The sequence below is a fragment of the Andrena cerasifolii genome, chromosome 2 (assembly GCF_050908995.1).
Source record: "Andrena cerasifolii isolate SP2316 chromosome 2, iyAndCera1_principal, whole genome shotgun sequence".
Classification (NCBI taxonomy): Eukaryota; Metazoa; Arthropoda; class Insecta; order Hymenoptera; family Andrenidae; genus Andrena; species Andrena cerasifolii.
Genome location: NC_135119.1, coordinates 5071229 through 5096583, shown reverse-complemented (window position 1 = coordinate 5096583; position 25355 = coordinate 5071229). Strand labels below are relative to the sequence as shown.

General features: G+C 39.0%; 2 protein-coding genes across 12 annotated transcripts in view; both read left to right on the top strand.

The window, feature by feature from the left end:
- Positions 1–7709, top strand: part of LOC143378487 (rap1 GTPase-activating protein 1) — a 342177-nt gene extending 334468 nt beyond the window's left edge. For all 4 annotated transcript variants that reach the window (XM_076830265.1, XM_076830268.1, XM_076830267.1 and 1 more), the window contains 4 exons: positions 788–1066; positions 1319–1484; positions 1639–2481; positions 4443–7709. In XM_076830265.1, coding sequence (XP_076686380.1) covers positions 788–1066; positions 1319–1484; positions 1639–2481; positions 4443–4604 — 1450 coding nt within the window. In that variant the 3' untranslated portion in view covers positions 4605–7709. The remainder of the gene's footprint in view (positions 1–787; positions 1067–1318; positions 1485–1638; positions 2482–4442) is intronic.
- Positions 7710–9581: 1872 nt separating this feature from the next.
- On the top strand, positions 9582–24826 carry Dlg5 (MAGUK family member discs large 5). Of its 8 annotated transcripts, XM_076830225.1 has the most exons (14): positions 9582–9697; positions 10404–10509; positions 13175–13192; positions 13553–13700; positions 13829–14177; positions 14257–14676; positions 14926–16014; positions 16104–16668; positions 16957–18063; positions 18232–19255; positions 19611–19852; positions 21103–21332; positions 21511–21730; positions 22968–24826. In XM_076830225.1, exons 2-14 carry the CDS (start codon positions 10467–10469, stop codon positions 23072–23074), a joined length of 5562 nt encoding a protein of 1853 aa, XP_076686340.1. In that variant the 5' UTR covers positions 9582–9697; positions 10404–10466; the 3' UTR covers positions 23075–24826. The 8 variants fall into 8 exon arrangements, with proteins under 8 accessions (XP_076686340.1, XP_076686341.1, XP_076686334.1 ...); XM_076830226.1 differs by having other exon boundaries at positions 16104–17250; XM_076830219.1 differs by having other exon boundaries at positions 16104–18063.
- Positions 24827–25355: the final 529 nt, after the last annotated feature.

Sequence of the window (25355 nt, the reverse complement as noted above, 5' to 3'; positions counted from 1 at the left end):
CATTTGTAGGGTTTATCCCGCGAATAGTAATAAATAAATAAAATATTTCGAAAAATATATATGATAAATATAAAAAATTGTTAGAATATAAGTTCAAAGGATTTTTACGTTCTATAAAAATTATAAAATCAAATTATTTAAAATTTGTAGTGGGGAACGGTTTTTTTATGTATACTACAAATTTTAAACAATTTGATTCCATATTAGTATAGACCATTAAATTTTCATTCTACTAATTTTTTTTATATCTAATATGGTTTTCAAGCTACATACACAGGAACAAAAATGTAAATAGAAATCTGATAAATGGGAGCTAGTAGAGGAGCGTTTATCTAGTAAAAGGATCTGAAATGTTTAATTAATATATTGGTGTAACATATTGATTTTCTCATTTGCATAGATGGCCCTCTAATTATTTCGAGCAGTGTACCTATATTGCAGTGAACTGAATAATTGCGAAATATTGTAATGTGTAAGCTGCTAATTGAATTGCGATTATTTCTGTCGCATTAGTTCGATAATTTAATTTCACGATTTCACTTAACTGTTTTTCATTGCACGAACACAATTAGTAAAATATAAATCTCCTGAAATGGAATGGTCAGTAGTAGATATTGTGTAGAAACGCCGCATACAGTTAACTTTCTAAATTTGTAGACTGAAACTGTGAATTAAATGTACGTTCACTCAATCAACTGTTAAAGTGTAAGCCTTGAATTCGCTACTGTTTTATAACAACAGTGCCGTTTTAACCGCGATGTTGAAGTTTAAATGTTGATTTTCGCAGATATTGCGGAGGTTTGGATACTCGGCACGGGCAGACTGGAGATTCTGCGGTATACGAGGTGTTTCGAGGGCGAGAAGTGCTGTTCCATGTCGCCTCTCTGCTTCCATACAGTCCAGGGGACTCCCAGCAATTGCAGCGTAAAAGACACATCGGCAACGACATCGTCGCAATAATATTCCAAGAGGAGGCGACTCCTTTCAGTCCAGATATGATCGCCAGCCACTTCTTACACGCATTCATCGTGGTACAAGTCGTCGACCCTTGCACTCCTAATACCAGGTATATTCTTAGATCCGTATGCACTGTGCCCATATAGCGAGGTAGCGCGAAATTCGGATGTATCAGTTACCCAATCACTGTTCCCAATTTTAAGCAAACCTCCGCCCCAAATGGTCCGCGGAGCGTTGCAATCTTCACGGCGGAAAACGCGGATGCCCACGCGCCATTAATCACAAAGCCGAACTTTATTACAACAGCATTATTATGGCAATAAAGCGCGTCTTTAAACATTCATGAATATTCCAAACGCAGGTACAAAGTAAGCGTAACAGCGCGCAACGATGTCCCCTGGTTCGGTCCAGCATTGCCAACGCCAGCTGTGTTTTTGCGAGGAGTGGAGTTCAAGGAATTCCTTCTAACGAAACTAGTGAATGCTGAAAATGCGGCGTATAAAGCTGAGAAGTTCTCGAAACTCGAGGTAACTACCACACGTCATTAGCTACGTTTCATTGAATACCTCTTGCAAATCTAAATTGGGATTCGCCCAATTCGCCTGTGTATAATAAATTGAGTCCTAACTTGCCTAGCGATTTAAGTCTCAGTATTAATGGGAATAAATTCCGAATGAACAGCTAAGAACCAGGTCAGCGCTTTTGGAGTCGCTGACGGAGGAGCTGCAAGGGAAGACCGCCGATTTTCTTGGGGGAGCGATTGGTTTAGGAGGCACCGGCTTGGGATTCGGTGGGAATTGTCCAGTTAGCCCAACGGCCAGCGACGCGTCAGGGTCCGGCAGCGGAGGTAGCGGTTCTAGATTTATCGATACGGTTCGAAAGGCGCTGATATCGCGCGTTAGGAACGCGTCGACGGAGAGCGTGCCGCAGCAGTTATCGAAGAAGAGCCAATCGGAGCCTAGTCCGCCTAGCAATCGGCAATCGACGTCGAAGGTTAATGGCAAGCGTTCGGTGGAACCGTCGAGTCCCTTGGGCTCCCCAGATCTGACCCTCAGAAGAGACTCGGAGCGCGAAAGCCCTAGTTTAGGAAGTCAGGACAGTAGTTTGTCCAACACAGACAATCAAGATAGCAGTTTGGCCACTCTACAGCAGGACGAGGTTGATCGCCGGGAATCGAACGCGGCAGTTTCTGCCAGCAACGACACACCGGTAGCGGAGAAAACTTCAGTGCCGTCCGTTCAAAGACTGACTCACGAAAACTTGCGGAAGCAAGAGAGATCGGAGAAGACGGAGACGACCCAGCGTGTTATATCGGAGAGTGACGACAGCTCGTTAAACAGCGAGCTGGAACTGGACCAGGCCGTGTATCCGGACAGCGATACTGGCCTCGAATCAATGAGTTCTGCAGAAACTCACGACACCGCGAGGTGTACCACCAAAGATGGTGTATTAGAAAATGAGAACCTGAGGATGGAAGTTACCAGGCTGAAATGCGACAAATTGGATCTACTCAGGCAAAATGTGGTAAGTAGAGCAGTGGTGGTAGAGCAGAGTAGGGGTAAGGCACCCTTGAGAAAGACAGATGTTTTGGATTCCTAAAGCAAACCTTTTATGACAAAATATTTTATTCACCTTATATTTCGGTACGAACTTAAGATCTTCGTAATACAGATTTGTGTCCGTACATACGTACAGTTAGGCATTCTATTTTTTGTCGGTCTAATAAATGTGCACGAGGTTTGAACGACCAGTTTCTGTTAAACGCACAGGGTTACGCCACCCTGAGGCGGTCGAAATGACATCTAAGTTTGCGATTTTTTTTCTACGAAACTGTGAATGCGACAATTACTTCGTTATTATTTATGGTTAGGGCATACATTAAAGGACATATTGTGTGAATTTGACAGAAAAATATTAAGAAATGGCCGAGCTATCCGTTATCCTGCAAAACTCCACCGTCAGGACGCGCGCAGACGGTGTAACGGATTGTGATTCCCAGGATTATCTGAAACTAAAAAACCCATAGTTTTATTGTTCATTGGTAAAATATCTATCTTGTAGCATAGGGATTTAGAGAAAAAAACATTTTTGTACAAATGCGAGCAAAGTGAAAATTAATATTAAATTTTTACCAAAAAAGGTGAAATTCAGACAATTACTATAAACAATTGGGATATGGAACCAACAGAAATCCTATACTACATGATAGATAATACTATTAAGAATATGTGTACCAAGCTTGAAATCAATCGGACAAATAGTTTTGGAGATATTTGGTACACCGCTCACGCGGAGGAGCTTCACGGGGTAGCGAATACCTGGGCCATTTTTTAATATTTTTGTATAGTATTTATACAATATATGCACTAATACATGCTCTACACATAAGAACTAAAGAAATAATTTTCAACCTCATAGTAGCTGCAAACAAAATTCGTCTAGTTTCGAGCGTCTCAGGGTGGCGTAACTCGTTAAGGGGAGAAGGCCGTATAAATCGAACGAAAAATAGAAACAAAAATTTGTCCATAAATCGCTTCTAAATCATTTCAAAGTTGTAGGCCGAAATTCACCTTCGTATTGATAACATAGCCTAGTGAGTCAGCGCGCCTCCGAGCGCCGAGCACACCTAAAACGCATTTTAAACGCGTTTTTTTCGAAACCACGTTTTCAAAATTGGTGCCGGGGATAATAACTCAAAAACTATTTGACCAATCAACTTCAAATTTTGCACACTTTTAGTTTATAATATTCCCCAGAATATGAACCACAACGTTTAACCAAATCATTAATTTTAACTACTGTTTTTAAACAAATAAAACGCGAATTTTTGGCGAAAATGTATGAAGTTCCACCATTTTTAAAATATTCATTTTTTTTACACCATTTGTGGTTCATATTCTTACAATTGGCACATAAATGGAAAAACAATTATTGGCCTGTTTCACATAACTACCAGAGACGCTACAACCGGCGCCGTTTCGTATCTCCAGAAAGAACCTATTTCAGATACTGCTCTATTCCTTTGTATTTATTATAATTTTACTGTTATACAATTTCTTTTTACATGTTATAATGTTAAATAAAGTACCCTTAAAGTTACGAAAGGATTAGCGCATCGGTATCTTCGCAAAGAATTCCTAAAAGTTTATACAAAAATAAGCCATTTATACTGGCTTCAAAAAATCGAGTTCGCGGTTTCGTGTTTGCCAAAATCTGTAGGCATGTAGATCTGCACGCAAGAATGACGAGCGCATTAATTATACGCGAGATTTGTTGCAAGTTTCTTAAGTCATTAAATTTCTATAAATCCTCTGCACCTTTATCGAGATTAATTTAAGGACACACGTTATCCGAACATGTATCGTCTATTTTTATGAGTACGTACTGTCTTGGACACGAACTCTCCAACTCCTTTCTTCAAATCACCTCACATATTACAATTGTCTCATCGGGCAGCTGTGTAATTGCAATTGTTAAATTTTCAGACTTGCCAACGTGACATAAAACGCCTGCGAGAAAAGGAGCTTCAATTGCAGTCGGACCTCGCGGCTGCTTCGAAGGAAATCCTTCGATTACGAGCAATGCTAAAAGAATGCTCGACAAGTATTCCATTGGATAACAATAACCAGCAGACGTCTACCGTTTAAAGATCTCTTCGAGATGTGTTTAGTGGATCTCTATTGGCGAGTAACTTCCCGTTGCAATTATTAGATTTTAATAATTAGTTGGGCGCAGTAGTTGAAGACTCTGTATAACTTCACCTCTCGGAATCGCTTCTTTTAAAAGAAAACCTTCCGAAGCACCTTTTGCTGAGAGTTTCGAGACTTGCTTTACGTTTCGTTTCAACTCTGTGGTTAAACTTCCGTAGGTAGAAATCGGTACAAATGCTGTATGTTATAAGAGAAAGGGTCAGTGAACGACACTTAGAAAAGGAAAAAGGAAGAATGTTTCTGCGATATACTATAACTATAGCGGCGCGTCTTTCGAAATACAGTATCCACTCGCTATGGGCTCGCTTTGGCCTCTGGTAAGCGCTCGTTGCTATCCTCATCGTTTTATCGAGCATTCGGGCGAGTATTAAGTATGTAAGCATGTTGTCGCTGGGGGTTCGCTTTCGTCCCTTCTCACTCGCTCTCGTTTTCTGTGACTCGCGCCACCGGCGCCTCGGAATCGCCTCCGGTACTCGCTAAGCGGCTAATTGTAAGCCCTCGCCGCCAGCCCCATGCCGCGAGCCCATAGCGAGAGGTTGCCGCACTCGCTGCGTAGGCGCTAATTGTGTTACTCGTAGCATAACACTTGTTTAACTTTTATCCGTATTATTTATCTATTAATTTATTAGTAGGTATAAGTTAACCTCTAATAGTCAATATAATTACAAAGTAAATTATCACACAGACACAAGAAAGGACACGAATATAGATAGAAACATTAAAAGAAGTAGGTTCATCTTGTCATTATAATATTAGAGACTTTAGAATAAAAATAAAATGGCCTTTAGACTTAGTGTTTCAGAAACAAAGAGTAAACACACGTACACAGACACACGGATATTAATATACCATATTTTATCTGTAACAATTAAATGTTCAAAAGTTGAGATATATATGTTAGAGTAACAGTACTCGCGCTGTTTCAAAAAAAAAACGAGGTAACTGCGTGTCGGCCCAGGAAACAGTATAAACCAACTTGGTGTAAGTATCAGCGCGCCTATGGGCTTTAGAAATACATATGTTTTACCGATATATTTCTGAGGTCTCACACCGAAACAAGGATACGTATCGCTAATTACAGTATTTATCGCGGTAAGCTTACCGAAACCATTACTAGTTCTTTTTTAGTATTAGCCTACGACAGTTTTAGGAAGTACCAACGCCTTGTTGATTAATTTTCCGGTATCATTAGCCAACGTAGAATACGATTAGGTTTCTCCAGCCGTTTGCGCGGCCGCGACGATTTAGCTGCACCAAATTGTTTAACGGCCACGCAACGTAGCGATGCGTCAGTAGCGTACGAATAGAGCACGTATTATCGTCCATTGTGTTTACTAACCTCCAAAGTAAACTAAGTACACTTTATTTGCTTAGTTACGCACTTTACTTTCATTACTTCTCGCCGATGGTATTAGTATGATTTATTAATATTATTATCGCTAATTACGTTGTATTTTATGTAATTCCTTTTTTTTTTTTGTAAATAATTGGCCGTCTTTCTTCGCAGAAAGATCGAGAAGCGTTAAAGAAAAAGAAGGACAGAGGAACGTGAACGTTCACTCATATAATACCAAAGTTTATCATAGTAAAATCTACTTCTCTTAATTTTCTACATTCCTTTTCATACAATATTTCCCTCTGAAATCCGGCGTAAGATTCTAAGGTAGCATATACTTTTTCTCAGTCGAAGGTTTTCTCTACAAGTACAATTTCCCTTCTGAATTTTAACAAAGCTTTATACACCTTTACAAATACTTTGCAGATATGTCACAATTATCACTGCCTATACGATGTCGTTTCGGAGTATATCATACTTTTCCATTGTACATGATATTTCTGATTTTCTGATATGACATACGATTCTTTGAATTACTTGCATTGCTACTTGATATCGGAAAAGAACGTTATGAATTCCACCCACGAGAGCTGCGATCAAATTTCGTGGAGATTCGATGCACGAAATTTGTTGTCGGAGAGCTACATTCTGAAACTGATATTTAGCATCGATTTATCTTAATGGTACTTTGAACAATGGCCATTGTAATGCCGGCTAAGATATCTGGGTAAATAATGCTTCTAAACGAACGTACAAGAATCAGCAACTGTTGTAAACACTTTTCAGTAATGTTACTTTCAACTGTCGTAAAAATGAGCCCACGACATGTTCTATACAGTTTGGGATCAATAGATTTTTAGGAAGTTGTTTAAAAGTGAACGTTAAAATAATGCACCTAAATGCTTGATATCACTGATAAAATTTATAAGGCGAAGTAAATTCGTAAACTATTCGGCTATAAATATTCAAACGTCACAAATACTGAAAGATGCGTACTGCAATTGTTTCGAGGTATACCATTTTATGGCCAAACGTGAAAACTAAATGATTCGAAAAAAGAAGGCACTTATACGCGCACAATTAAGAAAACAACTGATGTCGCAGAGCATAAGATTTAAATATTTTTTTAAATGTCTTACATCGTCATCGTTAGATACAGGTTTCTTGAAAGACTTCCATTACTACGAATTAAATTGTATAATTATGAGAAGCTCGGACCTAATTGTGGTTAATTTTATATGTGTATATAACACAGATTGCGTTTAATTAATGAGTCATTTGATAAGGGCGCCTCTTTCTCTAAAGTCTAGGAAAATGACTATGTTTACCATTCTCTAGTGTGATTTCTATGCTGGCCTTGCAAAATCAAAGAAAGATTATCTATATTACAAAGAGATATGTGTTATTATATTATGAGAGAGAGTGAGAGAGAGGTTGTGTATGTGTGTGCGTGCGTGCGTACGAGAGAGATAAAATATTACTGCTATAAATATATATATATATATATTTTGTATTTAATATTAATCGCCCAAATCTATCTAACAGAACTGCGAATACTATTATTCTCTGACACTATGACACGAAAGTATATATTTCTTATGACTGGTGTAAGTATTCGCATTTTATTTTTTCTTTTCTATGCACAACTGTCAACTTGAAAATCAGTGGTAGTGATGTTCGCCAATAAATAAAATGATTTAAACAAATTACTCGCATTTATTACCGTATATTAAATGTCTTTCTGCTAGGTCTGCACAGCACTGCACCAAGTCTGTTATTTATTATGATTTAATTGAATTTATTTAACTCTATTCCTACCGACACTTCACGTATACCTATTCCTACCTTCTTTAGCACAACTTATATTTTTTAATATAGAATGAAGATAATAGCGAATTTGACAATATAAAAATATAGTTTCTTTTATTCAGAAGTATATCATGTACATACGTATATTTGAGGAAAAGTCGTGAAGTTTGAAGGCGATTACGTTGTATATAGGAAGTTCTAATCGAAATTTTAAAAACGGTCATTTCACCGGTCGTGGTAGGAATAGTGTTAAATAAATAGGACAGATTTAAATGTTATATTTTCACTTCGTGTAATGGTACAGTCAACCCTTCTATAACGCGATTAATTCGTACCGCGTTACATGGAAACTGCGTTATAAGAAACTCAGAATTACATAGTACAAATCATATTAATTGGAACCGCATTATGAGAGTACCGCGTTATAGGAGGGTTTACTGTACATATACTGACATAAAGAAATCTTTCTAAACTTGCGTTTTATTCACTTTTTAAATACATATTACAATATTTCTAGAACTATACATGCATTTCAAATAACTTATGTAGCACCTTTTCTGTTCGAAATAATTTATATATCAATGCGTAGAAAGATTATTTTCACCCCTTTTCTAAATGATCTGTACGTAGTAACATGTATATGTTTATATTAATCTCACAGGTGCAAATTAATTTTTTATCTCAGTACTGCTTATTTCTATAGTACAAATTAGTTATACTATTAAATGTTATTTGACCCAATATAGTGACTTGATAAATCACTTCTTAATGAATTAAAAATATGAAAAGTATCAGATCCGTTACAATTGAAATGAAAAAAATTTTAAGTCAAATCTTCAACAACAGCATCTTACTGAAACCAATTTATTTGAAATAAACACATCTGTCATTTGGTATAATGCGAAATGAAATTTTAAATAATGTATGTTCAGTAATGCAAAACAAATGATATTTTAATCGAAATACAAGAACTTAAGAAATCAAACTATTTTATTCGAATAACTAAGAATATTAAATAAAAGTATTTTGCATCAATTGATATTTTTATATTGTTAATTCAAATATATTGTTTTCAGTCTTGAAATATTTGAAATATTTTCTGATTGTGTAAATAAATCGGACAGGGTTTAAGAACAAATTATTTTGTTAATGATTATCAACTTAAAAATTCATTTTATCCTTTAACACTTGATGGCAATAGACTTTGAAAGTATTGCAACAAAATGCAGAACCTTTTTCATATTCTGTACTGTTAAAGATAAGAATTGTTTTACCAAATGTAAGTATGTGTTTTTATAAATACATAATTCGTGATAACTAACATGTATTTCCTTCTGCTTTCTCCATACTAAGAATGAAATACTTATATTTTATTTATTTCCTCTTCTAACAAGATTATTTCACTAAATTTCCATATTACAGTTCGAAAATTATTTTAAAAAAGAGCATTATTCTTTTTCAGCGTCTCATTCAAAATACCATTTCGAATAGTACTCTCTCTTATTTTACAGTCTACTTCAGCCGTACGTCCACCATTCCTAAAATCCTTTAAAACTGTTTTACCGAGATGCAGAAATTTCATTTAAAATTTTGAAAATATATGCCATTTATCTAAATAAATATAAGAGAAATGAATTTATTTCCTACGTTCCCGGATAACAATTGAAATGCTACTTTATTTCGAACAGCCCGTTTCAAATTCTACGCGATTCATTTTTAGAACGTTCCCTTCGGAAACGACATAATCGACCGATCTGCCGTGGATACTAGCGCCGCAACGCTCAGTAACAAGCACGTCCACGACGTATGTTTATTATCGACAATGCGAAACAGACTGTAGTAGCGGAATGAAAATGGCTAATTGTCAGGTTCGTTGGTGCAGCAGGTGAGCGATCAATTATCGTTAATATCGGGACATTAGTCATTTTGGGATGAACGGCAGAGAGTTCGTGGCGATCCGAGCGGCCGAAGTCAGTGAAAATCCCGTCGATTCCAGTGTTGTCGAGCGTGTTAATGGATTATTTGAAGAGGTGCGCGATCAAGATCACCGCTGAAAGGCTTGTTGGTTCCTCTTTTTTTTTCTCTCTCCCTCTCACAGTGATAACGAGTTTTCAGTTTGTTAGGGACGAGCTGGCCGGCGATTGTTGCTCGCCTGTGACACTTTTAAACGGGGATCGATAACCTCGCGGTTTGACAGGGGAAAAAGAAACGGATACGACGCGGTCCCGAGATCGAGACACATCAGCAAAACGTAGATTAATTTATTACGTTCATTCAGAAAACATACGTCCCCCCCCCGTTGTTTCTCCCGTATCAGTAACCGCGCGGAAAAAGTGATGCATGAAAAGTCTCGATATTACAAGGCACGTGTTTGTATTGGAGCAAGAGTTGCCCTGCACGCGTGTACGTGCGCGCGCGCGCGCCCGCGCGCGGGCGCGCGTACGTGTGTGTGCCAGGTGCACTGTTGCATCCCTCTGATGAGCGCCGTGCACCGTTTAGACCATAGCCGTAATGTCATCCCGAAGGCTACTTCTTAGTAATTCACAAAGGGTTCGCTCTTCCGTGAAGTACAGCGTATGGGTACTTTCCAGGCAATACCTAGCGCATACCCTGCTAGAGAAGTATTTGTGGTAGACCCTCGGTGAATCAAGAGCATGGCTTCTGGCGCATCTTCCTTAGATAGTGCTGGAAGTAGTGGTGAGTGTATTTCTCAGTTTCCCGCGCTATGTTTTAATATATGTTTGTGCCAGTCGTATCGCTCGCGTGATGTTATAACTATAAGTCCAACGGGGAACTTTGGTGGACAAAAGGGACGGATATTAGAATAGATCGAATCTTTAATGTAACACGAAAAGGACGAGCATAATAGTAGTAGTAAATATGTTTAGTTTTTTGCCTTTCGGCCTGAAAATGGGGTCAAATGTGTTATGTGTGTAAGTGTTTCTGGGACTGTTAGTTAACAAGGCAGAGATCAAAGCATGATCGCAAGGTTCAGATGTGGGAACGAAGAGCGGGGAAGCAAGTAGTGGAAGGAAGAAAAAGGGACAGTATGTGGACTATGTAATGGGGCTAGACGCTGGGTCACATGCTACAAGACTGTAAGCAGCTGAAAAGAGAAAATTCAATGATCAGAGGGATACTAAAGGGAGATGAAGGAGCGGAGTGGATGCGTATGGTTCTGGAGAAAAGGAGAAAAGGAGAAAAAAAGGAGAACAAGATAAAGGAAGAAATCAAAATGAAAGCACAATCTTTAACTAAATGCATACTAAGTTTAACTAAACCATACGCATCCACTCCGCTTCTTCTTTTCTTCTCCTTTTTTCCGTTAACTAAAGATTGTGCTTTTGTTTTCATTTCTCTTTTCATCTTGTTCTTCTTTTGTTCTCCTTTTTTCCAGAACCATACGCATCCACTCCGCTCCTTCTTTGTCTTCCTTTAGTGTCCCTCTGATCGTCGAATTTTCTCTTTTCAGCTCTTTACAGACTTATAGCATGTGACCCAGCGTCTATCTACCAGGCCTGCCCTTTACGGTGCAAATACCTCCAGAAGTTCTGGGACCCGGGCAACAGCCGAGTGCGGGATTGTTCCAGCGTTACCCATTGCGAAAGCTGCGGTGAGCAATGTAACAGTCTCGCGCTCGGCTGTTGCCCGGGTCCCAGAACTTCAGGAGGTATTTGCACCGTAAAGGGCAGGCCTGGTCTAGAGAGATGCTGGGTTACATGCTACAAGATTGTAAGGAGCTGAAAAGAGAAAATTCAACGATCAGAGGGATACTAAAGGGAGAAGGAAAAGGAGCGGAGTGGATGCGTATGGTTCTGGAAAAAAGGAGAAGAAAAGAAGAACAAGATGAAGGAAGAAATCAAAACGGAGGCACAATCTTTAACTCAGGCCTGGCCTTTACGGTGCAAATACCTCCGGAAGTTCTGGGACCCGGGAACAGCCGAGCGCGGGACTGTTCCAATGTTACCCGTTGCGAGAGCTGCGGGAGAACTGCATGAGTGTGCGTCCATGTAGGCTTGTACCACATAGATTCGTGATACGACACACTCATGCAGTTCTCCCGCAGCCCATGCTGTGGTTAGCAACGTAACAGTCCCGCGCTCGGCTGTTGCCCGGGTCCCAGAACTTCGGGAGGTATTTGCACCGTAAAGGGCAAGCCTGCTCTAGCCCTATTACATAGTCTGCATACTGTCTCTTTTTCTTCCTCCCAGTACTTGCTTCCACGCTCCTTGTTCCCACATCTGAAGCTTGCAATCATGCTTTGATCTCTGCCTCTGTAATTTCGGTCTAGGTAATCTGCTCTCTGGTTATCCCTAATTTCTGTATAATGTGTCTTAGATCTGCCTCCTAATATTCTGTGGTATTGCCATTGAACCTGCTCTGCCCTGTCTCTTTGCGCTAGTTCCTCATCAAACTCTCTTCCTCTCCTTTCTATTTCCATTTCTTGGATATCCATAATTTTTTGCCTATAGTATGCATCTCTCATTTCCTCCCATTTCGACTTTTCCTCTTCTTGCTTCACGTCTATTTCCCTCCAGCATTCTTGTACTATTTTATTCTTATTCAGACGTTTCGTTTTCTCCTAATATTTTATTGCTCTTCTCCTCGCTTCTATCCTTACATTGTCCGTTATTGTTTCCTCCGAAATTAAATATGCTGGTGTATTGAAGTCCAAACCTAAAGTCCACCTTATGTATTTCTCCTGTATTTTCTCTACTTTTTCTGCTTCCCTCCATCCCCAAATTTCTGATGCGCACAGCAAGATACTTTTCACTATGCTTCTGAATATTCTCATTGTTCTCTCAAAATTATTCTTGAACATTCTCTGTCCTATTCCCCATATCTGCGCCATTGCTATTCTTGCTTTCTTGACGACTTCCCTTATATGCATCTCTCTGCCCCCATTTTTCTGGATAAACACAATAGTATCTCGTTTATTATTAAGAACAAGAAGGTTTTTATATAAATATAACTGTTCTGTTATGTCCGATAAATACTGTTATGCAGTGACATGTTTCTTTTTACAAAACTGATGTTAAAGCCTTTTTAAAGGGAGAAGTAATAGAATATGTAAAATGAAAAGACATTATTATGTGCTCTTAGTTACTCGAATCGTTGTACATGATATTTTAAATAACGCTTATAATTTCACTTCGCAAAAAAACAGTGAATCATGATGCTTACATGCGTGACACAGAGTTTCTTTCCTGGTGAAAGCTAGCAAGACTTCTTATTATATTGTTCTACCAATCGTAACGCACTGCACAATGTATAAACATAGTCGTTTCATCTTTGTGTTTATATTAGATTGGGTATCTTGTATTTGTAATTGATTCAATTTTTGTCCGTTGTCTTCTTGCAGATGGAGCACTCAATATGGGTAAGGATACTATTAAAAAAACGAATGGCAACTTGTGATATTGTAAAGAATGTATTGTGCCCTACAGTTTTCATCTCCAGAATAGTTTATTTAGAATGAGTTACTTGTTTGAAGTAGTTTATCATTTGTTAATATTATTTTTTGTGTTCCCTGTTAAGAGATGTATTAATGTTTACAGCAAATGATGATCTTTGCTTAGTACACGAGCATCGAGTAAAGTTTATTTTCAGTTTAACGTGCACTGTACTTTTGTTGATATCGTTCTTCCGTTTAAAATCATGCTTTTTACATTTAATTGCGTTACGTTCGACAGTTTTGTAATTTGCATTGTTCGATATAACTTATGTGTGTGGCATGCAGAGAGAGATAGTGGAGGCTATGGCAGTGTTGGAGGTCCTGTTGGTGGTCCTGAATGTCATAGCGATTACGATGGCTTGCAAGTTCAATGTGATCAAGCCATGCATCAGCTTCAGCTACTTAGGCATAAGCACTCAGATACTATAAGACGGTTTGTTTTAGTTTTGTTTAAACTAGTAACGCTTCTTTGGTTTGTGCTACTACGCTTGATCTCTTTCGTAAAGCAATATTTAATCTTGACAATTACACGCCCATTTAATGCAGTAATTTGTAACGCAGGTGTGAACATACTATGAAAGAATTGGAATATTATCGAGGACAACATATACCAGTCATGAATCAATTGGAGGCAACATCGCAGGAGAGCTCTGCGTTGCGGGGCAAGTACGGAGACCTAGTGAATGATAAGCAACGCCTTGACCGAGAGGTTCAAGCGTTGCAGAAGGAAGTGTCCGAATTACGGTGTCAGAATCAAGAAGTTCTTGTTTCTGATGCTGGTAATAGCGACACTATGAATCAGCACTATTTATCTGCGCTTCGGAAATATGAAGCCGTTAAAGACGAGTACGATGCTCTTAGAAAACGGTACGATGATTTGATATCATCGCATTCGTCGGCCGTCAATAAGGTAAGCGTAAAATGATGTGTGTGCCTCGTATAAATTACTTCGCAGTTTTATAAAACTTCGTGCACACGATTAAATATAGTTGGAACTATCACAAGAAGAAGCTGCCAGGTTGAAGAAACAGTACGACGAGGTTGCACAGGAACGTAACAGTGCAGTTCGTGAACGGAATGGTTTGAAACAACAATGTACTGCTGCAATTAGGCAATGGGACATCGCATTGAGGGAAAGGAATGAATATCGCGAAGCTTTGGCTAAAGTGCAGCAACAACACGAAGAAGCGGTGAAGGAAATCAATCATGCAATGGTGCTGCGTATGAAGGCTAGTAAGGATATGAAACGATTAACAGAAGAAAGGAACGCTGCGTTACAAGAATACAGTTTAATTATGGGTGAACGAGATACAGTACACAAGGAGATGGAAAAGCTTGGCGACGATCTTACGCAAGCTTACACGAAAATCACACATCTGGAAAATCAGAATAAGCAATTTATGGAAGAGGTAAGCTTGCCCAAATTAAACGTAAAGATTTTGTTCAGTTTCACTGCGAATGATTGTTAGTGTTTCTATTCGTGATTATAATATGGATGTATATAATTAAATGTAAGAATTCCCCTGCTATTGCGACTATGCTCTCTCGTATTTTATATTGGTTTTTGGTTATTTATATACTGTATACGTACTTGCTACTGCGTGTACTATTTTTAAATTAACGTTCCATGTTTTAATATTTACTCCTTCTATTTTTAGAAGAAAGCTTTATCCTATCAAATTGAAACCTTGCGAAGAGAAATTTCATCTGCGTTGCAAGATCGAGACGAGGCTTTAAAGCAATGTAATGAATTACGTCAAAAGTTTGGCGATTATTCTGAAGGTTCCAACAGAGATTACAAGAATCGCATGGAACTACACTCGTATAATCGCGAACGGGATAATTCGAATAAAGACGCGGAAAGGGAGAACAACACGGCGGATTATACTAAACGGGATAAGGAACGTATGGATAACTTGGATCAAGCGAACATGGAGCTAGATAAGCTGAGGAAAACTGTAGATAAATTACAAGCGGAACTGGAAGAAGCCCTTCAAGAGGCAGAGGTGTCGAAACGAAGAAGAGATTGGGCTTTCAGTGAGAGGGATAAAATAGTGTTAGAGAGAGAAAGTATTAGGACTTTATGTGATAGATTAAGGAAAGAACGTGACCGTGCAGTTTCAGAGTTGGCGAGTGCTTTGCGCGATTCCGACGATATTAAAAAGCAACGGAACGAGGCGTCGAAAGAGCTGAAGGATCTGAAGGAAAAGATAGAATCTGGTGATCACGCGTTAAGGGCAAGTCAATTTACACAGGGTTTAACGCATGCTCATGACTCCGCGATTGATTCTGATGTCAGTGATTGGGAACTTTTCACCATTCATTTGGATCTCAGTCGAGTTTGTTTGGATTCAGATCGTGATTTGGGGCTAACGTTGGTCGGAGGTCGTGACAATCCATATTATCCGAATGATACAGGGGTTTATGTTGCTCAAGTAGTATCGGGTAGTGCGGTCGATAGCAAATTGAGGGTGAATGACTGCATTATGCGAGTAAACAACGTCGATTGTACATCTGTTTCTACACGTATAATAATGGAGACATTACGAGCCTGCTCAGTGGGGCCAGCCACGTTGACGGTGAGAAGGCGACGCGTAACTAGAAGATCATTAAGGACAACGCAATTGCCTGTTGGTGCAGTTCCTCATGGGATATCTTTGGAACTTGGAGTGTATATTTCGAAGATATCTCCTGGCAGTTTAGCTGCCAAGGATGGCAATCTTGCCGTTGGAGATAGGGTTTTAAATGTACGTTTCACGTGTGTATTTTACATTTTCTTGTTGTTTACGGTAAATCTATTGTTTTTGGACAGTAACGGTATACTTTTGTTCTTCAGATTAATAGCAAAGCTATGGAAGGTATTAATTCCAGTCACGAAGCGATGGCAATTTTGAACGATACGTGCACGGATGTATTAACTATTACAACCTTGAAAGGAATACCATTGCCCTCGGCGACTAGTTCCGAAACTATGACCATTGATGGTAGTTTTAGTACAGAGAAGCAAAAGATGGTGAATAGTTGTTCGCAGACGGAGCAAGAGAGATTGATGTTGAAAACAGCGTCGGACGATTACGACAGGCGGTACCTTGCGGCGAATTTTGGTGATAGAAGTGTTTACAAAGTTTCGAAGTCAATTAGTAATGACAAACCTAGTGGAATAAGCAATGCTTGGGATAATATACGCGAGAAGATTGACATAGTACGAGGACGTAAGCATAGTAAGGATCGGGAAGAGAAAAAGAAACGACATCGTAACTCCAGCCCAAATACCTTCGAACAAGAGCAAGATGCGATAGCGGAATTGGATTCAGTGATCGAAAGCTACCACAAGAAAGCAAATAACGGGGTGTTGAAACGAAGTAAACGTCGCGGACCCGAGAAAGTTGAGAAAAATGGAGGTACGTGGCCGAAAGCCAGAGGTGGGCCTCTGATACAGAATGGTACTGGTACTATTTTACATCCTCGTAAGACAAAAGAAAGGCTGCCCTTAAGTGTCCTCCTTAATCAACCGCCCAAGTATGAAAGTTATAATTATAATCGTATTTCTAATCCTATCCCTTTAACCAATTTCTCCAATGTGAACAATCGACATACAGTTTATAAGTCCATTGTTCCACAAGTAGAAAAGTCATTACCAAATTTCCTTAAGACTGGACCATTATTTAGTCAGAAATCCTTTACTCCAGTGGTGCAGTTCAAAGATATACCGATAGATAAGAAACCGGCGACCGAATTCGAGAACCCGGAAAATAGACTCAGTTCTACGTTGACACCGTCCGAAACTAGTATCGACTTCTCCGTGAAATCGGGTAATACAGGGAAAGATGTAGAATATTTCTCGAAGAAGAGGGCGCAAAAGTATACCCCTAACAACGAGAGCCAAGTAGAGACGTTGCAGCATAATAGAACTCAATCACAGCTCTATTCTGGGGCCGGATCGTCAACTTCGTCTACCAGCGGCACGAGGCAGCAGTTAACTGGTAATTTTTCATTTCCTCCCTATACACATTCGCATCCGCATCCCCATCAACAGAACTCTTTACCTTCGAGATACCCTTCTCCGCCGTCTTTGCCGTCTGCACAGTCCGGGGAGTCGATAGGACTTCCCGATGCACGATCTTATTGTTTCGAACCTTCGTATAGCCCCGGCCCGCAAACAGGATTCGGGCATTTGCACACACCCTCCGTAGATTTGCATTATCACAAATCTCGCGCTCCACCGATCGGCACCACATACGACGTACCAGCATACACGCATGGCTACGAAGGTGGAACGTTTCCAAGAAAAAAGGAAAATCAACGTTTTCGAATACCATCAAATCCTAGTGTGACATCAAAAAGCAGCGTGGGTAAATTGTCCACCGGCAGTATAGAAAGGACTTCAGAAAGGGGCAGCCCGATGCCAACATTCCACGTCGAAGTACTTAGTCCAGGTACCGGCAATGGAAATAGCTCTAGTGGAATTGTTAGAGGCAGCAACAGCAATAAACGGGCCAGCATGCCGGAGTATTGTTACTCACAGCCTAGGCCAGCACCTGGAGAACTTCGCAGAGTACATATAGATAAATCGGTTGAGCCGTTGGGTATCCAGATCTCTTGCTTAGAGAGCGGTGGTGTATTCGTTTCCACTGTTAGTGAGCACAGCTTAGCATCTCAAGTCGGTCTTCAAATTGGTGATCAGTTACTCGAAGTCTGCGGTATCAACATGAGGAGTGCTACTTATCAACTAGCTGCCAATGTGTTGCGTCAGTGTGGTAATTCCATTACGATGCTGGTGCAGTATAGCCCGGACAGTGAGTACAGTGTTTTATTGCAACGAGTAGTATATCCCTTTCACAACTTGCACCTTTTTTTCAAACGTCTCGCACATTTCTCGTTAAATGTGATTATCATTTATCGTTATTGCATGGTTGCTACTTTAATCTAATATCATGTCTATATGCAACCTTTCCATTTATTAGAATACAACGAATTAGAAGGATCTGCTTCCTCGAGTTCATCAGAAGCTGGTGGTGTTGAAGGGGGTACTCGTAGTGGGTCGCCAACTCCGTGCAATAGTCCCGAAGCGCCAAGGAAGCCAGCTGTCGAATCGTTGGAAAGCGCAGAACCTGAACGTGACGCTTCCACTAGCTTAAGTGCAACGCGCGATGCTTCGAATACCTTGACTATCATGCGTGAGACTTCCAACACTTTGGAACCACCTCGTACGATCAGAGAAAGGGACATTAGAAATTCTGCATCCTTAGATGTACGAAGCACGCAAGACAGGGAGCGAGAGATCAGAGCATCGGCATCTTTGGATATAAACATTAGGAAGCCGGAACTTCGTAGTTCGGTCACATTAGATAATATGCGGAATTCTGCAACTCTCGACACGTTACGTGCTACCGCTAACACACTTACACGCGCACAACTCAATCAGGCAGTGACTACGTTGCAACGACAGAATGCCACCGTAAGAAGTCCAACGCAAGAAGACCAAAATCGGAAAAGTCCACCACCGAGCGAGCCGAGGTATCTGTTTATCGAGACCAGAAAGTGCTCGAATTTGGGTATTTCGCTCGTGGGTGGTAATGGTGTTGGAATATTTGTACATTCTGTACAACCAGGCTGCCTTGCGGAAGAAGCAGGGCTGCGCACCGGCGACCGTATCCTAGAATATAACGGTGTAGATCTCAGGCAAGCAACCGCCGAACAAGCGGCTTTGGAATTGGCTAGGCCAGCGGATAAAGTAACGCTGATCGCTCAATACGTACCTGAAAGGTATAATGAAGTAAAGGATAAACCTGGCGATAGTTTTTACGTGAAAGCACTGTTCGATCGAGTGGGCGAAGTAGGAGATAGTCTACAGCTTAGGTTTAATAAGGATGATATTTTATACGTCGACAATACAATGTTCAATGGTACTCCGGGTCATTGGAGGGCTTGGTTAGTCGATCAGACCGGAAGAAGGCAGACGTGTGGAATAATTCCGAGCAAATTTAAGTGAGTCAGAATCGAGTGAAATTATGTTTCGTAATGTTGTTAAATTATACATGGTGTTTCGTAATGGGTGGTGCTCCCGGAATGGAAGTAATTCTACATGGAAAGCTTCTTAAGGAATTAGTCGGAAAATAAGTACAGAAATGGAATAAATTGTTTTTTAAGATGGAACCGATTCTTAGCGAAGTGCGGGCGCACCAGACAAATTTTCGAAATCAATTTTCTTATAAATGGAACCCTCTATGGCAAAATTTTGTTCTATATTTTCTACTTATTTTTGCAAGTAGGATTGCTATCTTTCTGTCGGATCACTTATCAAACGCCCTGTATACATATCTCAAGAATACTGTGTTTTTAGGGTCGAAGAAGAGTTACTTTTACGGCGGTCTTTAGGCGATTTGGAAACAGATACGACTAGACGGGGTAGTACTAGCGCAAGGAGAAGCTTCTTCCGCCGAAAGAAACATCAACGCTCTTCTAGTAGGGACAGTAAAGAGTTATCTCACATAACGGGAGTAAATTTGGGTTGGTACAGTGACAGTGGGACATTGAATGAGGAAACTCTACCAGCGAGCTACCAACGAGTTGAGAGATTAGATTGTAAGTATTTCTCATAACAAGTAGTCAACTAATTCTACAAAGTGTTCCTTATTATTTAGCATCTTTCCCGTAATTAAGTGATACGAGAAAAAAATACCTATTCAGATAAACTACAGTTTATACTAATTTTCAAAATATGCCGAAAACTTAAAATTATAAACATGGCCTTGCTATCTTAACTGATAAATTATCAGGTTGAGGAAAAATTGACTTTTCTTTTTGCACCATTGACTTTGTTTTCAGTGCTGCCCTCATTCAATAGGACACAAATTATATATTCCTATTAAGGGGGTAGGTTACCCTCAACAGCCCAAAATCAGGCCCTTCTTGAAACGCACATTCTGAAGTAATAAATGAATATAGAGCTAATTTTTGTTTTACTTTTTAAGCGTCATTTCGTTGACTTTTATGCGCAAAAAGAAAGTTTTAAATATATTTATAGGAAAAGAAGTTATAAATATAAATGTGAGAGCGTGTACGCGATGCACCGTTTGATGGTGAACTCGATTTCGGACAGGTGAATTACCTAAAACACAAAGTAAAGGCATTTTTATAATCTGTAAGACGGTAATCATCTTGTGCAGGAAGCAAAATTTTGTTAAACAAATTAATACAATTTTTATGTTGATGTTTCTGATTTTTCCTTTTTTTGTAGGAAAAATATTTTTTATCTTTTTTTCAAGAATTTATATTGAAAATGTGCTACCAATACATGGAGGCGAATAGTTTTCTGCAACTCCCTGTAAATTTTCATTCAAATCGTTCGAGCGGTTTTCGAGATTTTATGTTCACTCTTTTGGAAAACGTAATATCTGGGAAATCGTACATTTTTTACTGTAATTCCTTCATTTTTTTTTTGAATTTCGGGGCCCGGCTGCGCTTAAAATATGTAGAAAAGATGTAGCTAGTGGCATATGCAATCATCCTAAAAACCAATTTTTGAAAATTTTGAGGGTAACCTACCCCCTTGAAAAAAAATATCAAGGTCAGCATGATAATTTGAAACTTATTGAAAACTTTGGAAACCGATTTAAATCGTAATCATACGGACAGGAAATGTACAGTTCATGTTTTATCTTCTCGTGTATTGATCCTGTGCATATATTTAGCATCAGATCAGTTTACTTAGAGCGAGAGCGAGAGAGGGGGGGAGAGAGAGAGGGCAGATGCACGTGAAAATTCTGTAACTAATGATTACTTAATCTGTAGAAAATTGTTACATCATTATCGATGCTTTTACTGTTATACAGATCCAGCTTTGAGGCCAGTGTTGATTATTGGGCCGCTAAGTGAATGCGTAGTGACGAAACTCCTGCAAGAATTTCCAGGAGAATTCACTAGGTGCCTCGCGGAACCGATGCATTGCTCTCAAGCGACTCTGGAACAAGGTTTGCGTGACACGCTTTATGTGGACTACAGGAAAAAAGGAAGCTATTTTGAGTGTACCACAGTGCAAGCTGTCAAGGACATCTGTGAGAAGGTAAGCTTTTTTTTCTAGTGAACGCGTACATAATATTGATAACGCTATTTATATTAACCCTGTGCCAGATTAAATAACTAAAAGCGGTGTCGTCTAAAATTTATACAAGTCTCTGGATTTATTTTTATTCCTCTAGAATATTTCACCGCAACATTACCGTTAACATTTACATTTGCAGAATACTCATTGCATTTTGGATGTATCAATTGCATCTGTTGAGCGACTCCATCGACATCAGATCTATCCTATAGTTTTGTTGATCAAGTTTAAAAGTACGAAGCAAATTAAGGAAGTAAAAGATTCCCGATATCCAAGCGATAAAGTTAGTGCTAAGGCTGCCAAGGAGATGTACGAACAAGCGTTGAAGATGGAATCTGAATATAGGCAATATATATCTGGTGAGAATAATTTGCTTTTCTTCGAATGAAAATAGAAGTTATGGTAAATGTTTAGATTAGGGGAGGATTCTCCGATTTCAGTGACCTTCACATATGTTGTCAAGGTCATCATTCTGAACAACATTTCCGTCTAAACTTTTCGGCGCTCGGCTTTGGTTTACGAGATATTCACAAAAAACTTTACTTAACACTAGATCTGCCGACGGTATTGGTATTGGTTGGGACTAGGTAAGTGCGGGGGGCGCGTAAAGCAAGGAGTCAATACACTTTCCTGTCACCCACAGTTAACACTAGAATTACCGAGTTTAACACATACTCACATCGGTTCGTTACCATGCTTTACGCCCCCCCCTCCCCCCCCGCTCTAATCTAGCCCACACCAATACTAATACCATCGGTTATGAAACTGATTTCAATATATTATGCCAAAAGTTTTTTTTATTAATATCTCTGAAACTAAGGCAAAACGCCAAAAAGTTTAGAGATAAATGTTGACAATATTATGTCAAGGTCATTGAAATCGGTGAGGAAGTAGCTTTTCGACAGGTTTACCATTTTTTGGGGTTAGAATATTTATTCACGTATTTTATAAATATTTATCATGTAATCAATAATTAGAGATATTAATTTACAAACGATACTGGCTGTGAAACAGTCGTCTGTATTGGGAAACCAAGTGGAGGCGTGGCTTTGATTTCAGCGCTGTGGTGGTAAGTTGGCAAACTATTGAAAGTAGGCTCGGATCCCACCAAACATTCCGAATAAGTATTTATTAATCGAATAAGTAAAAATTTAGTGTTAAAAAAAATTTAAAAACACTCGTTTTCACAACATGTTTATATAAACACTGATAATCGTATGGACTTTGACGTATTTCGGCCTACTCTCAGTAGTTCCATTTTCTGTCACTAGTTGGCGCATCGAAATTCTTGGTTTCCCAATAGGCAGATTTCAATGTACAATTATGCCAAGTTTTTTGCAAATATCTAGTAAACCAAAGCCGAGCGCTGAAAAATTTAGAGGGAAATGTTGTTCAGAATGATGATCTTGACAAGATGTGTGAAGGTCATTGAAATCGGAGAATCCTCCCCTAATCTAAACATTTACCGAAGTTATTTTATAGCATTGCATGTTCAAGTCTTATACGCTTTGTGCACCAAAATTTTTCTATTTATACGTGTTTAATATTGCATTCTGTATTTGTTGCACTGTCAGATTTGTTTCTGATTTGTTTTAGCTGTAATTCCAGCGGGAGTAAATGTAGCGTATATATGTACGCAAGTGAAAGCCTCGGTAGATGAAGAGCAAAGCAAAGCGCTGTGGGTTCCTAGAGGACTTCCCTGACGTTTAAGGGGGGGTCCCCACAAACCGCAGTGGAAATCGATCTAAATTCCACCAGGGGGGCCCTAACACCGTACGATTGTACAAAATTGTTACAAATTTGTTTGTTTATGGTCTCTTATTTGTCCCGGCAATATACAAGAACTTTGATTCTCCCATTTAAGGATTCATTACAATGGTTGTTTCAATTATTTTCACTCACTTTGGTTGTGATGCAATTCTGTGAAGTGTTGCAATGATTTTTCTTATGTAATATATTTTAGCACGTTCATATCTACTGACGCAAATTACGTATTTTATTCCAGTATGTTGTTTTATAATGCATTTATATGAGTGAACACTTCAAAACATATTTCGAGATATAATCGCCATTTTCTACGAAACTGCAGAGCATGCGAGAGTTCATATCAAGTTCTTGATATGTATTTACATATATCGTACTTCATAATATTAACAGAAACCACTGCACAATCGATATCGTATCAATCTCATATTACATCTTGCATTTAAAATTCTTATACGAGAATAAGAAAACATTTTTATAAGAGAAGTTCACCTTGAAGTAGTTTGAACGTTTCGCAGATTTTCGTTTAATCAACGGAGCTCTGTGAAAACTATTACTCGTACTTTAAGAGAATCAAACGACTTACTGATATTGTTATTTTGCTTCGAGCCTCGATCGATCGTAATTTCTCAGTAAAAAATGCAACGTTGCGAAAATGTTACCGACAATTGATGCGAGACCATAAATGAATTGGTGTAGCATGTAAAAATTATAGGTCGTACCGTGGCCCGCTAAACGATTGGTGGACGAATAAAATGTTTATTAGTTAGGGAATAAGTTTTAGCTAAACGTGTTTGGCTGGCGTTAATTAACCCCTCAAATTATTTCGTTGTACAGAATAATTTCGCGTGATTAGTATTATTGTACAGAAGATGTAATATTATATATTGGAAGAAGTTACTTATTTGTATATAATTTACTTACAAAACATATGGATTATATGCTTATTAATTTTTAGTTCACTCGAAACGTTTAGGTTTAAGTTATATTGTTTAGTCATGTCGTTAAAGAAACTGTTTATATGTAATCCATTTGTTAAAGATGCGAGACAGTCAGTTTGAGGGGTTAAGGTTCTTAATGTTCTAGATCGAACTGATAAACGTAAAGAAGAAGGGATACGGAATTGATAAACGATGGCTCGTTTTTGCTATCGAATTTGTAAATATTATAAACTAAAAATTAAGCAGTAGATATCAGCGACACGAACTAACTTGATGTTAAACGCTCGTAACAAGGTAACAAATGTAATGATGTGCGTTGCTGCTTTTTTACGTCTAAGATTCGAATTACCTTACAGTTTAACACTATGACGGTGTTTTTTTAAATGAGCTTAAAACGCTTTGTAAGGTGCAGTCAATGTATTTTCGAGGAAATGTATTTAAAACGCGAGTACGTATCTACATTCAGAATTCACTGCATACTTCGCAATATTTTTATACGCATTTTGACATTGACTTCCCAATATTCGTTCGCCTTTCTGATCTTTGAAATTATATTCAAATCCTTTTATTTTATATCTTAATAGCCACGCTGAAAATTCTCACTTTCTATATAGTGTCTGGATGTAGATACAAATTTCGTAAATATTTTTTAACAAAAATGAGAGGTGCATTAAATGTGCCGGTAGACAAGCGACGAAAACGATTATTTACGATGCTTCGATACTTAAATACACAATTCTTGTTTCACAAGCAATGCCTTTGTGACTTCAAAAGAGGCTTGCCTTTTCTAATGGTATAAGTGAATATCGAATATTACGTAAAAGCAAAACAATTGTATTCCATTGTTCACGATTGAGGAATTGTAGCTTACGTAAAATCATGTAAGTATCACGGGGTGAAAAGTATTTGTTCAGAATTTTACGCGGAACAAGTGTGTGGCAGGAGTGAAAGACAAAAGCGTTGAATTTGTTTAGATGATACATATACTAGCTCGCAACAACATAACAGGGTATCCTCCAGTCTACCATGCAGAGTGCGATGTGTTTGGAAACAAAAGCCAGGTTAATTATGACCAAGTTTTGCAGTTCATGTCGGTATAAGCCAGGGTTGACTAACTGTTGACTCGCGGGCCACCGAGGGCACCTTCGCGTTGCTGCTACGCTGAACGACCCCCTCCATACCTACCAGACTCTGACGATCGCAGTCGAGAAGCGAAGGAAAGAAGGAGAAATTCACTGCGATCGTCAGAGTCTGGTAGGTATGAAGGGGGGCCGTTTAG

What these genes read in the sequence shown, in the direction of transcription:
- Dlg5 (XM_076830219.1), top strand. Translation starts at nt 10,467, where the DNA reads ATGGCTTCTGGCGCATCTTCCTTAGATAGTGCTGGAAGTAGTG. An exon ending in CACTCAGATACTATAAGACG is followed by an intron (nt 13,701 to 13,828) that starts GTTTGTTTTAGT and finishes TTTGTAACGCAG; the next exon opens with GTGTGAACATACTATGAAAG. An exon ending in ATAATTCCGAGCAAATTTAA is followed by an intron (nt 19,256 to 19,610) that starts GTGAGTCAGAAT and finishes CTGTGTTTTTAG; the next exon opens with GGTCGAAGAAGAGTTACTTT.